Here is a 15,737-nt window from a genome sequence, read left to right on the forward strand (position 1 = left end):
ATATGTTCTTTTTGGCGTGAATCAAACCCACTGATGGTGTAATAATTAGACATACTATTGTGTGCAATAATGTGCAATGTGGGACACAACTGTTTAATTTTATGTGGTTGAACTTTGAGCTTTATGTTTAGGGGGAATAAATTGACTTTAAAAATCTAACTTGGTTTGTTCCTCTTTAAATAAGTCTTTGTACTTATCTACCTTAAAAGTATATTATATAACAAACTGCATTTTTCATATTTATTACATTCATTCTGTTTTCGCATTTCCCGTGTATTGAGTACAGAGAGTCACTAAAATCCACGATGTAGCTTTCTTTTATGCAGGTGCTGTAACCAGCCAGCAGAGGCTGCAATTGCAGCAGCAGAGAGTAATCCAGTCTATCGTCTCTAAGAAACAGTTAGTTCTGTCAGTGTGGGCAACTGGCTGGTTGATAGCACTGCTGAGATTTAAACCTAAAAGCACTAAACCACTGAATCACCCTAGCACTGTTTATCTATAAACAAAATTTAATATTAGAGAACATAAGTACAGCACTGATCAATTTAAATATCAAATATCTGACATGACTGGCAGAAAGTTAATACTGTAGATGTAGATGGATCTTTAAATATAATGATCTCAAACTTGTTTCAATGCCAACACAGGACTGGTTGGTGGACCATAAAATCCATTAAGTTTTAATATACAATTAATTAAGATCATGTGGTTTAAATTTAATAATGCTGTCTGTAAAAGGGTGGGTGTTAATGGGGTGTTAGTAAAAACGATTTTGATTGGCTGTAACAATAATTTACATGGTAAATGAAGACACATTCATGAACATCCATGCATTCATTTATTTTAATGTTTTATCATTGCTTTTTCCTCTTCAGGGTCATGATAGGTCTGGTTTTCCTGGATGCAATGCAGTAACACACCCTGGACAGGACATCAATCTATCACAAAAGACCTAAAGACTTTTTTTAAAAACGTTGTACAGTGATTTATATTTGCATAGATGTGAAATATGTACAATGGCCTACACTCAATAAGAAATTGTCTAAAGAAATAAAATACCTTGACTCTCTCTATTTCTCTCTCTCTCTCTCTCTGTAGGTTTGATTCGTCTTCAAGAGCTGATCAAAGCTCCCTCTAGATACAACATTCGTCTGAAAATCCGCCAGCTGCCTTCTGAGACCAAGGATTCAAAGCCACTCCTTAAAGACATGAAGAAAGCAAAAGAGTTCCATGTTATCTTTGATTGTAGCCATGAGATGGCTGCGTGGATACTTAAGCAGGTTCTTCTTGTTTTATTTACACTCTTGCTCTTCTTCCCTCTTTTTTTTTTTTACTGATTTTACTATTTAATTAGCATTTAATTAAAGATATGTTTATAATTTTATCAACAGCTTTAATATGGTTAGGGTCACGGTGGGTCTGTTTTTACTGGAAAACACTAAGTGCAGGAATACCCTGGAGAGGGTACAAATAAATCACAGGGCTTTGGTCAAAGAACCATTAATGTCTGTGTAGATGCCTGACCGGCCAATAGCACAGCTAAGGTTCTGCTTAATTCTGAAGCTGATTGCATATCACTTACTAAAATGCAAAAACACTAATGGATATTTGACCGTGCAACATAATAATTTCACAGACATCCAGCAGTTATTGAGCAACAGTTTGATCTAAGACATGCATTAATGTTGAAAATCTGTCAGAATTAAGTGCTGTAATACAGTACCTATTGATCAGTGGGGAACTGTCAGGGCCCTAAAGTCACTGAGGGCCTAAGCTATTCTAAAAATTATAATATAATAAAAAAATGTATACAACCCCAAATAAAAAAACAAAAATTGGGACAGTATGGAAAATGCAAATAAAATTAAACACTTTGACTTTAATTTAACTGAAGACCGTGTGAACCCAAGTTATTTCATGTTTTGTCTGGTCAACTTTATTTAATTTCTAGATTTACATCCATTCCTGTGTTTCAGGCCTGAAACACCTTCCAAAAATAGATGGGACAGGGGCAATTTACAGCTAAGACCGAGATAAAAAAAAAAAAGAAAATTATAATGATGTGATTTCAAACAGGTGATGGTAATCATAATTGATGGTAAATCATATATATATATATATATATATATATATATATATATATATATATATATATACATATATATATATATATACAGTGTATCACAAAAGTGAGTACACCCCTCACATTTCTGCAGATATTTAAGTATATCTTTTCATGGGACAACACTGACAAAATGACACTTTGACACAATGAAAAGTAGTCTGTGTGCAGCTTATATAACAGTGTCAATTTATTCTTCCCTCAAAATAACTCAATATACAGCCATTAATGACTAAACCACCGGCAACAAAAGTGAGTACACCCCTTAGTGAAAGTTCCTGAAGTGTCAATATTTTGTGTGGCCACCATTATTTCCCAGAACTGCCTTAACTCTCCTGGGCATGGAGTTTACCAGAGCTTCACAGGTTGCCACTGGAATGCTTTTCCACTCCTCCATGACGACATCACGGAGCTGGCGGATATTTGAGACTTTGCACTCCTCCACCTTCCGCTTGAGGATGCCCCAAAGATGTTCTATTGGGTTTAGGTCTGGAGACATGCTTGGCCAGTCCATCACCTTTACCCTCAGCCTCTTCAATAAAGCAGTGGTCGTCTTAGAGGTGTGTTTGGGGTCATTATCATGCTGGAACACTGCCCTGCGACCCAGTTTCCGGAGAGAGGGGATCATGCTCTGCTTCAGTATTTCACAGTACATATTGGAGTTCATGTGTCCCTCAATGAAATGTAACTCCCCAACACCTGCTGCACCCATGCAGCCCCAGACCATGGCATTCCCACCACCATGCTTGACTGTAGGCATGACACACTTATCTTTGTACTCCTCACCTGATTGCCGCCACACATGCTTGAGACCATCTGAACCAAACAAATTAATCTTGGTCTCATCAGACCATAGGACATGGTTCCAGTAATCCATGTCCTTTGTTGACATGTCTTCAGCAAACTGTTTGTGGGCTTTCTTGTGTAGAGACTTCAGAAGAGGCTTCCTTCTGGGGTGACAGCCATGCAGACCAATTTGATGTAGTGTGCGGCGTATGGTCTGAGCACTGACAGGCTGACCCCCAACCTTTTCAATCTCTGCAGCAATGCTGACAGCACTCCTGCGCCTATCTTTCAAAGACAGCAGTTGGATGTGACGCTGAGCACGTGCACTCAGCTTCTTTGGACGACCAACGCGAGGTCTGTTCTGAGTGGACCCTGCTCTTTTAAAACGCTGGATGATCTTGGCCACTGTGCTGCAGCTCAGTTTCAGGGTGTTGGCAATCTTCTTGTAGCCTTGGCCATCTTCATGTAGCGCAACAATTCGTCTTTTAAGATCCTCAGAGAGTTCTTTGCCATGAGGTGCCAAGTTGGAACTTTCAGTGACCAGTATGAGAGAGTGTGAGAGCTGTACTACTAAATTGAACACACCTGCTCCCTATGCACACCTGAGACCTAGTAACACTAACAAATCACATGACATTTTGGAGGGAAAATGACAAGCAGTGCTCAATTTGGACATTTAGGGGTGTAGTCTCTTAGGGGTGTACTCACTTTTGTTGCCGGTGGTTTAGACATTAATGGCTGTATATTGAGTTATTTTGAGGGAAGAATAAATTTACACTGTTATATAAGCTGCACACAGACTACTTTTCATTGTGTCAAAGTGTCATTTTGTCAGTGTTGTCCCATGAAAAGATATACTTAAATATCTGCAGAAATGTGAGGGGTGTACTCACTTTTGTGATACACTGTATATATATATATATATATATATATACAGTGTATCACAAAAGTGAGTACACCCCTCACATTTCTGCAAATATTTCATTATATCTTTTCATGGGACAACACTATAGACATGAAACTTGGATATAACTTAGAGTAGTCAGTGTACAGCTTGTATAGCAGTGTAGATTTACTGTCTTCTGAAAATAACTCAACACACAGCCATTAATGTCTAAATAGCTGGCAACATAAGTGAGTACACCCCACAGTGAACATGTCCAAATTGTGCCCAAATGTGTCGTTGTCCCTCCCTGGTGTCATGTGTCAAGGTCCCAGGTGTAAATGGGGAGCAGGGCTGTTAAATTTGGTGTTTTGGGTACAATTCTCTCATACTGGCCACTGGATATTCAACATGGCACCTCATGGCAAAGAACTCTCTGAGGATGTGAGAAATAGAATTGTTGCTCTCCACAAAGATGGCCTGGGCTATAAGAAGATTGCTAACACCCTGAAACTGAGCTACAGCATGGTGGCCAAGGTCATACAGCGGTTTTCCAGGACAGGTTACACTCGGAACAGGCTTCGCCAGGGTCGACCAAAGAAGTTGAGTCCACGTGTTCGGCGTCATATCCAGAGGTTGGCTTTAAAAAATAGACACATGAGTGCTGCCAGCATTGCTGCAGAGGTTGAAGACGTGGGAGATCAGCCTGTCAGTGCTCAGACCATACGCCGCACACTGCATCAACTCGGTCTGCATGGTCGTCATCCCAGAAGGAAGCTGACGCACAAGAAAGCCCGCAAACAGTTTGCTGAAGACAAGCAGTCCAAGAACATGGATTACTGGAATGCCCTGTGGTCTGACGAGACCAAGATAAACTTGTTTGGCTCAGATGGTGTCCAGCATGTGTGGCGGCGCCCTGGTGAGAAGTACCAAGACAACTGTATCTTGCCTACAGTCAAGCATGGTGGTGGTAGCATCATGGTCTTGGGCTGCATGAGTGTTGCTGGCACTGGGGAGCTGCAGTTCATTGAGGGAAACATGAATTCCAACATGTACTGTGACATTCTGAAACAGAGCATGATCCCCTCCCTTCGAAAACTGGGCCTCATGGCAGTTTTCCAACAGGATAACGACCCCAAACACAACCTCCAAGATGACAACTGCCTTGCTGAGGAAGCTGAAGGTAAAGGTGATGGACTAAACCCAATTGAGCACCTGTGGCGCATCCTCAAGTGGAAGGTGGAGGAGTTCAAGGTGTCTAACATCCACCAGCTCCGTGATGTCATCATGGAGGAGTGGAAGAGGATTCCAGTAGCAACCTGTGCAGCTCTGGTGAATTCCATGCCCAGGAGGGTTAAGGCAGTGCTGGATAATAATGGTGGTCACACAAAATATTGACACTTTGGGCACAATTTGGACATGTTCACTGTGGGGTGTACTCACTTATGTTGCCAGCCATTTAGACATTAATGGCTGTGTGTTGAGTTATTTTCAGAAGACAGTAAATCTACACTGCTATACAAGCTGTACACTGACTACTCTAAGTTATATCCAAGTTTCATGTCTATAGTGTTGTCCCATGAAAAGATATAATGAAATATTTGCAGAAATGTGAGGGGTGTACTCACTTTTGTGATACACTGTATATATATATATATATACAGGGGTTGGACAAAATAACTGAAACACCTGGTTTTAGACCACAATAATTTATTAGTATGGTGTAGGGCCTCCTTTTGCGGCCAATACAGCGTCAATTCGTCTTGGAAATGACATATACAAGTCCTGCACAGTGGTCAGAGGGATTTTAGGCCATTCTTCTTGCAGGATAGTGGCCAGGTCACTACGTGATGCTGGTGGAGGAAAACGTTTCCTGACTCGCTTCTCCAAAACACCCCAAAGTGGCTCAATAATATTTACATCTGGTGACTGTGCAGGCCATGGGAGATGTTCAACTTCACTTTCATGTTCATCAAACCAATCTTTCACCAGTCTTGCTGTGTGTATTGGTGCATTGTCATCCTGATACACGGCACCGCCATTGGATGCACATGGTCCTCCAGAATGGTTCGGTAGTCCTTGGCAGTGACGCGCCCATCTAGCACAAGTATTGGGCCAAGGGAATGCCATGATATGGCAGCCCAAACCATCACTGATCCACCCCCATGCTTCACTCTGGGCATGCAACAGTCTGGGTGGTACGCTTCTTTGGGGCTTCTCCACACCGTAACTCTCCCGGATGTGGGGAAAACAGTAAAGGTGGACTCATCAGAGAACAATACATGTTTCACATTGTCCACAGCCCAAGATTTGCGCTCCTTGCACCATTGAAACCGACGTTTGGCATTGGCACGAGTGACCAAAGGTTTGGCTATAGCAGCCCGGCCGTGTATATTGACCCTGTGGAGCTCCCGACGGACAGTTCTGGTGGAAACAGGAGAGTTGAGGTGCACATTTAATTCTGCCGTGATTTGGGCAGCCGTGGTTTTATGTTTTTTTGGATACAATCCGGGTTAGCACCCGAACATCCCTTTCAGACAGCTTCCTCTTGCGTCCACAGTTAATCCTGTTGGATGTGGTTTGTCCTTCTTGGTGGTATGCTGACATTACCCTGGATACCGTGGCTCTTGATACATCACAAAGACTTGCTGTCTTGGTCACAGATGCGCCAGCAAGACGTGCACCAACAATTTGTCCTCTTTTGAACTCTGGTATGTCACCCATAATGTTGTGTGCATTGCAATATTTTGAGCAAAACTGTGCTCTTACCCTGCTAATTGAACCTTCACACTCTGCTCTTACTGGTGCAATGTGCAATTAATGAAGATTGGCCACCAGACTGGTCCAATTTAGCCATGAAACCTCCCACACTAAAATGACAGGTGTTTCAGTTATTTTGTCCAACCCCTGTATATATATATATATATATATATATATATATATATATATATATATATATATATATATACTGTATATATACTGTATATATATACAGGGGTTGGACAAAATAACTGAAACACCTGTCATTTTAGTGTGGGAGGTTTCATGGCTAAATTGGACCAGTCTGGTGGCCAATCTTCATTAATTGCACATTGCACCAGTAAGAGCAGAGTGTGAAGGTTCAATTAGCAGGGTAAGAGCAAGTCTTTGTGATGTATCAAGAGCCACGGTATCCAGGGTAATGTCAGCATACCACCAAGAAGGACAAACCACATCCAACAGGATTAACTGTGGACGCAAGAGGAAGCTGTCTGAAAGGGATGTTCGGGTGCTAACCCGGATTGTATCCAAAAAACATAAAACCACGGCTGCCCAAATCACGGCAGAATTAAATGTGCACCTCAACTCTCCTGTTTCCACCAGAACTGTCCGTCGGGAGCTCCACAGGGTCAATATACACGGCCGGGCTGCTATAGCCAAACCTTTGGTCACTCGTGCCAAACGTCGGTTTCAATGGTGCAAGGAGCGCAAATCTTGGGCTGTGGACAATGTGAAACATGTATTGTTCTCTGATGAGTCCACCTTTACTGTTTTCCCCACATCCGGGAGAGTTACGGTGTGGAGAAGCCCCAAAGAAGCGTACCACCCAGACTGTTGCATGCCCAGAGTGAAGCATGGGGGTGGATCAGTGATGGTTTGGGCTGCCATATCATGGCATTCCCTTGGCCCAATACTTGTGCTAGATGGGCGCGTCACTGCCAAGGACTACCGAACCATTCTGGAGGACCATGTGCATCCAATGGCGGTGCCGTGTATCAGGATGACAATGCACCAATACACACAGCAAGACTGGTGAAAGATTGGTTTGATGAACATGAAAGTGAAGTTGAACATCTCCCATGGCCTGCACAGTCACCAGATCTAAATATTATTGAGCCACTTTGCGGTGTTTTGGAGAAGCGAGTCAGGAAACGTTTTCCTCCACCAGCATCACGTAGTGACCTGGCCACTATCCTGCAAGAAGAATGGCTTAAAATCCCTCTGACCACTGTGCAGGACTTGTATATGTCATTTCCAAGACGCATTGACGCTGTATTGGCCGCAAAAGGAGGCCCTACACCATACTAATAAATTATTGTGGTCTAAAACCAGGTGTTTCAGTTATTTTGTCCAACCCCTGTATATATATATATATATACAGTATATATATATATATATATATATATATATATATATATATATATATATATATATATATATATACAGTATATATATATATATACAGTGTATCACAAAAGTGAGTACACCCCTCACATTTCTGCAGATATTTAAGTATATCTTTTCATGGGACAACACTGACAAAATGACACTTTGACACAATGAAAAGTAGTCTGTGTGCAGCTTATATAACAGTGTAAATTTATTCTTCCCTTAAAATAACTCAATATACAGCCATTAATGACTAAACCACCGGCAACAAAAGTGAGTACACCCCTTAGTGAAAGTTCCTGAAGTGTCAATATTTTGTGTGGCCACCATTATTTCCCAGAACTGCCTTAACTCTCCTGGGCATGGAGTTTACCAGAGCTTCACAGGTTGCCACTGGAATGCTTTTCCACTCCTCCATGACGACATCACGGAGCTGGCGGATATTCGAGACTTTGCACTCCTCCACCTTCCGCTTGAGGATGCCCCAAAGATGTTCTATTGGGTTTAGGTCTGGAGACATGCTTGGCCAGTCCATCACCTTTACCCTCAGCCTCTTCAATAAAACAGTGGTCGTCTTAGAGGTGTGTTTGGGGTCATTATCATGCTGGAACACTGCCCTGCGACCCAGTTTCCGGAGGGAGGGGATCATGCTCTGCTTCAGTATTTCACAGTACATATTGGAGTTCATGTGTCCCTCAATGAAATGTAACTCCCCAACACCTGGTGCACTCATGCAGCCCCAGACCATGGCATTCCCACCACCATGCTTGACTGTAGGCATGACACACTTATCTTTGTACTCCTCACCTGATTGCCGCCACACATGCTTGAGACCATCTGAACCAAACAAATTAATCTTGGTCTCATCAGACCATAGGACATGGTTCCAGTAATCCATGTCCTTTGTTGACATGTCTTCAGCAAACTGTTTGCGGGCTTTCTTGTGTAGAGACTTCAGAAGAGGCTTCCTTCTGGGGTGACAGCCATGCAGACCAATTTGATGTAGTGTGCGGCGTATGGTCTGAGCACTGACAGGCTGACCCCCCACCTTTTCAATCTCTGCAGCAATGCTGACAGCACTCCTGCGCCTATCTTTCAAAGACAGCAGTTGGATGTGACACTGAGCACGTGCACTCAGCTTCTTTGGACGACCAACGCGAGGTCTGTTCTGAGTGGACCCTGCTCTTTTAAAACGCTGGATGATCTTGGCCACTGTGCTGCAGCTCAGTTTCAGGGTGTTGGCAATCTTCTTGTAGCCTTGGCCATCTTCATGTAGCGCAACAATTCGTCTTTTAATATCCTCAGAGAGTTCTTTGCCATGAGGTGCCATGTTGGAACTTTCAGTGACCAGTATGAGAGAGTGTGAGAGCTGTACTACTAAATTGAACACACCTGCTCCCTATGCACACCTGAGACCTAGTAACACTAACAAATCACATTACATTTTGGAGGGAAAATGACAAGCAGTGCTCAATTTGGACATTTAGGGGTGTAGTCTCTTAGGGGTGTACTCACTTTTGTTGCCGGTGGTTTAGACATTAATGGCTGTATATTGAGTTATTTTGAGGGAAGAATAAATTTACACTGTTATATAAGCTGCACACAGACTACTTTTCATTGTGTCAAAGTGTCATTTTGTCAGTGTTGTCCCATGAAAAGATATACTTAAATATCTGCAGAAATGTGAGGGGTGTACTCACTTTTGTGATACACTGTATATATATATATATATATGTATATCTATATATATATATATATATATATATATATATATATATATATATATATACAGGGGTTGGACAAAATAACTGAAACACCTGGTTTTAGACCACAATAATTTATTAGTATGGTGTAGGGCCTCCTTTTGCGGCCAATACAGCGTCAATTCGTCTTGGAAATGACATATACAAGTCCTGCACAGTGGTCAGAGGGATTTTAAGCCATTCTTCTTGCAGGATAGTGGCCAGGTCACTACGTGATGCTGGTGGAGGAAAACGTTTCCTGACTCGCTTCTCCAAAACACCGCAAAGTGGCTCAATAATATTTAGATCTGGTGACTGTGCAGGCCATGGGAGATGTTCAACTTCACTTTCATGTTCATCAAACCAATCTTTCACCAGTCTTGCTGTGTGTATTGGTGCATTGTCATCCTGATACACGGCACCGCCATTGGATGCACATGGTCCTCCAGAATGGTTCGGTAGTCCTTGGCAGTGACGCGCCCATCTAGCACAAGTATTGGGCCAAGGGAATGCCATGATATGGCAGCCCAAACCATCACTGATCCACCCCCATGCTTCACTCTGCGCATGCAACAGTCTGGGTGGTACGCTTCTTTGGGGCTTCTCCACACCGTAACTCTCCCGGATGTGGGGAAAACAGTAAAGGTGGACTCATCAGAGAACAATACATGTTTCACATTGTCCACAGCCCAAGATTTGCGCTCCTTGCACCATTGAAACCGACGTTTGGCATTGGCACGAGTGACCAAAGGTTTGGCTATAGCAGCCCGGCCGTGTATATTGACCCTGTGGAGCTCCCGACGGACAGTTCTGGTGGAAACAGGAGAGTTGAGGTGCACATTTAATTCTGCCGTGATTTGGGCAGCCGTGGTTTTATGTTTTTTGGATACGATCCGGGTTAGCACCCGAACATCCCTTTCAGACAGCTTCCTCTTGCGTCCACAGTTAATCCTGTTGGATGTGGTTTGTCCTTCTTGGTGGTATGCTGACATTACCCTGGATACCGTGGCTCTTGATACATCACAAAGACTTGCTGTCTTGGTCACAGATGCGCCAGCAAGACATGCACCAACAATTTGTCCTCTTTTGAACTCTGGTATGTCACCCATAATGTTGTGTGCATTGCAATATTTTGAGCAAAACTGTGCTCTTACCCTGTTAATTGAACCTTCACACTCTGCTCTTACTGGTGCAATGTGCAATTAATGAAGATTAGCCACCAGACTGGTCCAATTTAGCCATGAAACCTCCCACACTAAAATGACAGGTGTTTCAGTTATTTTGTCCAACCCCTGTATATATACAGTGTATCACAAAAGTGAGTACACCCCTCACATTTCTGCAAATATTTTATTATATCTTTTCATGGGACAACACTATAGAAATAAAACTTGGATATAACTTAGAGTAGTCAGTGTACAACTTGTATAGCAGTGTAGATTTACTGTCTTCTGAAAATAACTCAACACACAGCCATTAATGTCTAAATGGCTGGCAACATAAGTGAGTACACCCCACAGTGAACATGTCCAAATTGTGCCCAAAGTGTCAATATTTTGTGTGACCACCATTATTATCCAGCACTGCCTTAACCCTCCTGGGCATGGAATTCACCAGAGCTGCACAGGTTGCTACTGGAATCCTCTTCCACTCCTCCATGATGACATCACAGAGCTGGTGGATGTTAGACACCTTGAACTCCTCCACCTTCCACTTGAGGATGCGCCACAGGTGCTCAATTGGGTTTAGTCCATCACCTTTACCTTCAGCTTCCTCAGCAAGGCCTTCAGCTTCCTCAGTTTTCGAAGGGAGGGGATCATGCTCTGTTTCAGAATGTCACAGTACATGTTGGAATTCATGTTTCCCTCAATGAACTGCAGCTCCCCAGTGCCAGCAACACTCATGCAGCCCAAGACCATGATGCTACCACCACCATGCTTGACTGTAGGCAAGATACAGTTGTCTTGGTACTTCTCACCAGGGCGCCGCCACACATGCTGGACACCATCTGAGCCAAACAAGTTTATCTTGGTCTCGTCAGAGCACAGGGCATTCCAGTAATCCATGTTCTTGGACTGCTTGTCTTCAGCAAACTGTTTGCTGGCTTTCTTGTGCGTCAGCTTCCTTCTGGGATGACGACCATGCAGACCGAGTTGATGCAGTGTGCGGCGTATGGTCTGAGCACTGACAGGCTGACCTCCCACGTCTTCAACCTCTGCAGCAATGCTGGCAGCACTCATGTGTCTATTTTTTAAAGCCAACCTCTGGATATGACGCCGAACACGTGGACTCAACTTCTTTGGTCGACCCTGGCGAAGCCTGTTCCGAGTGGAACCTGTCCTGGAAAACCGCTGTATGACCTTGGCCACCATGCTGTAGCTCAGTTTCAGGTTGTTAGCAATCTTCTTATAGCCCAGGCCATCTTTGTGGAGAGCAACAATTCTATTTCTCACATCCTCAGAGAGTTCTTTGCCATGAGGTGCCATGTTGAATATCCAGTGGCCACTATGAGAGAATTGTACCCAAAACACCAAATTTAACAGCCCTGCTCCCCATTTACACCTGGGACCTTGACACATGACACCAGGGAGGGACAACGACACATTTGGGCACAATTTGGACATGTTCACTGTGGGGTGTACTCACTTATGTTGCCAGCTATTTAGACATTAATGGCTGTGTGTTGAGTTATTTTCAGAAGACAGTAAATCTACACTGCTATACAAGCTGTACACTGACTACTCTAAGTTATATCCAAGTTTCATGTCTATAGTGTTGTCCCATGAAAAGATATAATGAAATATTTGCAGAAATGTGAGGGTTGTACTCACTTTTGTGATACACTGTACATATACAGCTACAGCATGGTGGCCAAGGTCATACAGCGGTTTTCCAGGACAGGTTCCACTCGGAACAGGCTTCGTCAGGGTTGACCAAAGAAGTTGAGTCCACGTGTTCGGCGTCATATCCAGAGGTTGGCTTTAAAAAATAGACACATGAGTGCTGCCAGCATTGCTGCAGAGGTTGAAGACGTGGGAGGTCAGCCTGTCAGTGCTCAGACCATATGCCGCACACTGCATCAACTCGGTCTGCATGGTCGTCATCCCAGAAGGAAGCTGACGCACAAGAAAGCCCGCAAACAGTTTGCTGAAGACAAGCAGTCCAAGAACATGGATTACTGGAATGCCCTGTGGTCTGACGAGACCAAGATAAACTTGTTTGGCTCAGATGGTGTCCAGCATGTGTGGCGGCGCCCTGGTGAGAAGTACCAAGACAACTGTATCTTGCCTACAGTCAAGCATGGTGGTGGTAGCATCATGGTCTTGGGCTGCATGAGTGTTGCTGGCACTGGGGAGCTGCAGTTCATTGAGGGAAACATGAATTCCAACATGTACTGTGACATTCTGAAACAGAGCATGATCCCCTCCCTTCGAAAACTGGGCCTCATGGCAGTTTTCCAACAGGATAACGACCCCAAACAGAACCTCCAAGATGACAACTGCCTTTCTGAGGAAGCTGAAGGTAAAGGTGATGGACTAAACCCAATTGAGCACCTGTGGCGCATCCTCAAGTGGAAGGTGGAGGAGTTCAAGGTGTCTAACATCCACCAGCTCCGTGATGTCATCATGGAGGAGTGGAAGAGGATTCCAGTAGCAACCTGTGCAGCTCTGGTGAATTCCATGCCCAGGAGGGTTAAGGCAGTGCTGGATAATAATGGTGGTCACACAAAATATTGACACTTTGGACACAATTTGGACATGTTCACTGTGGGGTGTACTCACTTATGTTGCCAGCCATTTAGACATAAATGGCTGTGTGTTGAGTTATTTTCAGAAGACAGTAAATCTACACTGCTATACAAGTTGTACACTGACTACTCTAAGTTATATCCAAGTTTTATTTCTATAGTGTTGTCCCATGAAAAGATATAATAAAATATTTGCAGAAATGTGAGGGGTGTACTCACTTTTGTGATACACTGTATATATATACAGTGGGGCCAAAAAGTATTTAGTCAGCCACTGATTGTGCAAGTTCTCCTACTTAGAAAAATGAGAGAGGTCTGTAATTTTCATCATAGATACACTTGAACTATGAGAGACAAAATGAGAAAAAAAAATCCATCCAGGAAATCACATTGTAGAATTTTTAAAGAATTTATTTGTAAATTATGGTGGAAAATAAGTATTTGGTCAATAACAAACAAGCAAGATTTCTGGCTCTCACAGACCTGTAACTTCTTCTTTAAGAAGCTCTTCTGTCCTCCACTCATTACCTGTATTAATGGCACCAGTTTGACATCGTTATCTGTATAAAAGACACCTGTCCACAGCCTCAGTCAGTCAACCATGGCCAAGACCACAGAGCTGTGGAAGGACACCAAAAAGAAAATTGTAGACCTGCACCAGGCTGGGAAGAGTGAATCTACAATAGGCAAGCAGGTTGGTGTGAATAAATCAACTGTGGGAGCAATTGTAAGAAAATGGAAGACATACATGACCATTGATAATCTCCCTCGATCCTGTGGGGTCAAAATGATCATGAGAACGGTGAGCAAAATATCCCAGAACTACACGGAGGGATCTGATGAATGACCTGCAGAGAGCTGGGGCCAAAGTAACAAGGCTACCATCAGTAACACACTACGCCGAGAGGGACTCAAATCCTGCAGTGCCAGGCGTGTCCCCCTGCTTAAGCCAGTACATGTCCAGGCCCGTCTGAAGTTTGCCAGAGAGCATATGGATGATCCAGAAGAGGATTGGGAGAATATCATGTGGTCAGATGAAACCAAAATGGAACTTTTTGGTAAAAACTCAACTCGTCGTGTTTGGAGGAAGAAGAATGCTGAGTAAACACCATACCTACTGTGAAGCGTGGGGGTGGAAACATCATGCTTTGGGGCTGTTTTTCTGCAAAGAGGACAGGACGACTGATCCGTGTTAAGGGAAGAATGAATGGGGCCATGTATCATGAGATTTTAAGCCAAAACCTCCTTCCATCAGTGAGAGCATTGAAGATGGAACGTGGCTGGGTCTTCCAGCATGACAATGATCCCAAACACACCGCTCGGGCAACGAAGGAGTGGCTCCGTAAAAAGCATTTCAAGGTCCTGGAGAAAAAGGTCTCCAGACCTCAACCCCAGAGAAAATTTGTGAAGTCCGTGTTGCCCAGCGACAGCCCCAAAACATCACTGCTCTAGAGGAGATCTGCATGGAGGAATGGGCCAAAATACCAGCTACAGTGTGTGCAAACCTGGTGAAGACTTACAGGAAACGTTTGACCTCTGTCATTGCCAACAAAGGTTATGTTACAAAGTATTGAGTTGAACTTTTGTTATTGACCAAATACTTATTTTCCACCATAATTTACAAATAAATTCTTTAAAAATCCTACAATGTGATTTCCTGGATTTTTTTTTCTCATTTTGTCTCTCATAGTTGAAGTGTACCTATGATGAAAATACATCAGACCTCTCTCATCTTTCTAAGTAGGAGAACTTGCACAATCAGTGGCTGACTAAATACTTTTTGGCCCCACTGTATATATTCACAGAGGGATTAAATAATGAAAAACAGAACAGCGTCACAGTATCACAGTAGAAAAAATAGTTGCACTAATTGTAGCAATTTTATTTACAGGTTGTAAAGTAATTAGTGCGTTAGCAACATCTTAGGGAATAAGACAGGTGTGTGGGCGGGTGTGAGTGTGTCTATGCAGGGGGAGATGTAATGGAGGCTACAGCTCTGGGGAAGAAAGACTGAAAGGGATTTACATATTTCTCTCACTGCAGTGTATAATATAATTAAATGAATCAAGAAATCTGGAGAAATTTCAGTGTGTAAAAGGCAAAGACACGAACACCTGTGATCTCTGATCCCTCAGACAGCACTGCATCAAGAACATCAATAGAGCATCAATAGCTGAAATGACCACATTGGCAAGGAATTACTTTGTCACACTATACTCCGGTAGTTATGGCTGTTTAACTGGAATATAGTTAAGAAGAACAGTTATGACTGTTCGTATATTCAGTAAAAAAAAATATATAAGGTAG

At 43.1% G+C, this 15,737-nt stretch overlaps 1 protein-coding gene across 1 annotated transcript in view; it reads left to right on the top strand.

Annotated features, from left to right (window-relative positions):
* LOC134313330 (glutamate receptor ionotropic, kainate 2-like) overlaps positions 1–15,737 on the top strand; it is a 66,444-nt gene that overhangs the window by 14,773 nt on the left and 35,934 nt on the right. The window contains exon 4 of the mRNA XM_062994671.1: positions 1,099–1,280. Coding sequence (XP_062850741.1) covers positions 1,099–1,280 — 182 coding nt within the window. The remainder of the gene's footprint in view (positions 1–1,098; positions 1,281–15,737) is intronic.

This window comes from Trichomycterus rosablanca, chromosome 1 (genome assembly GCF_030014385.1).
Source record: "Trichomycterus rosablanca isolate fTriRos1 chromosome 1, fTriRos1.hap1, whole genome shotgun sequence".
In the NCBI taxonomy this organism is placed as follows: domain Eukaryota; kingdom Metazoa; phylum Chordata; class Actinopteri; order Siluriformes; family Trichomycteridae; genus Trichomycterus; species Trichomycterus rosablanca.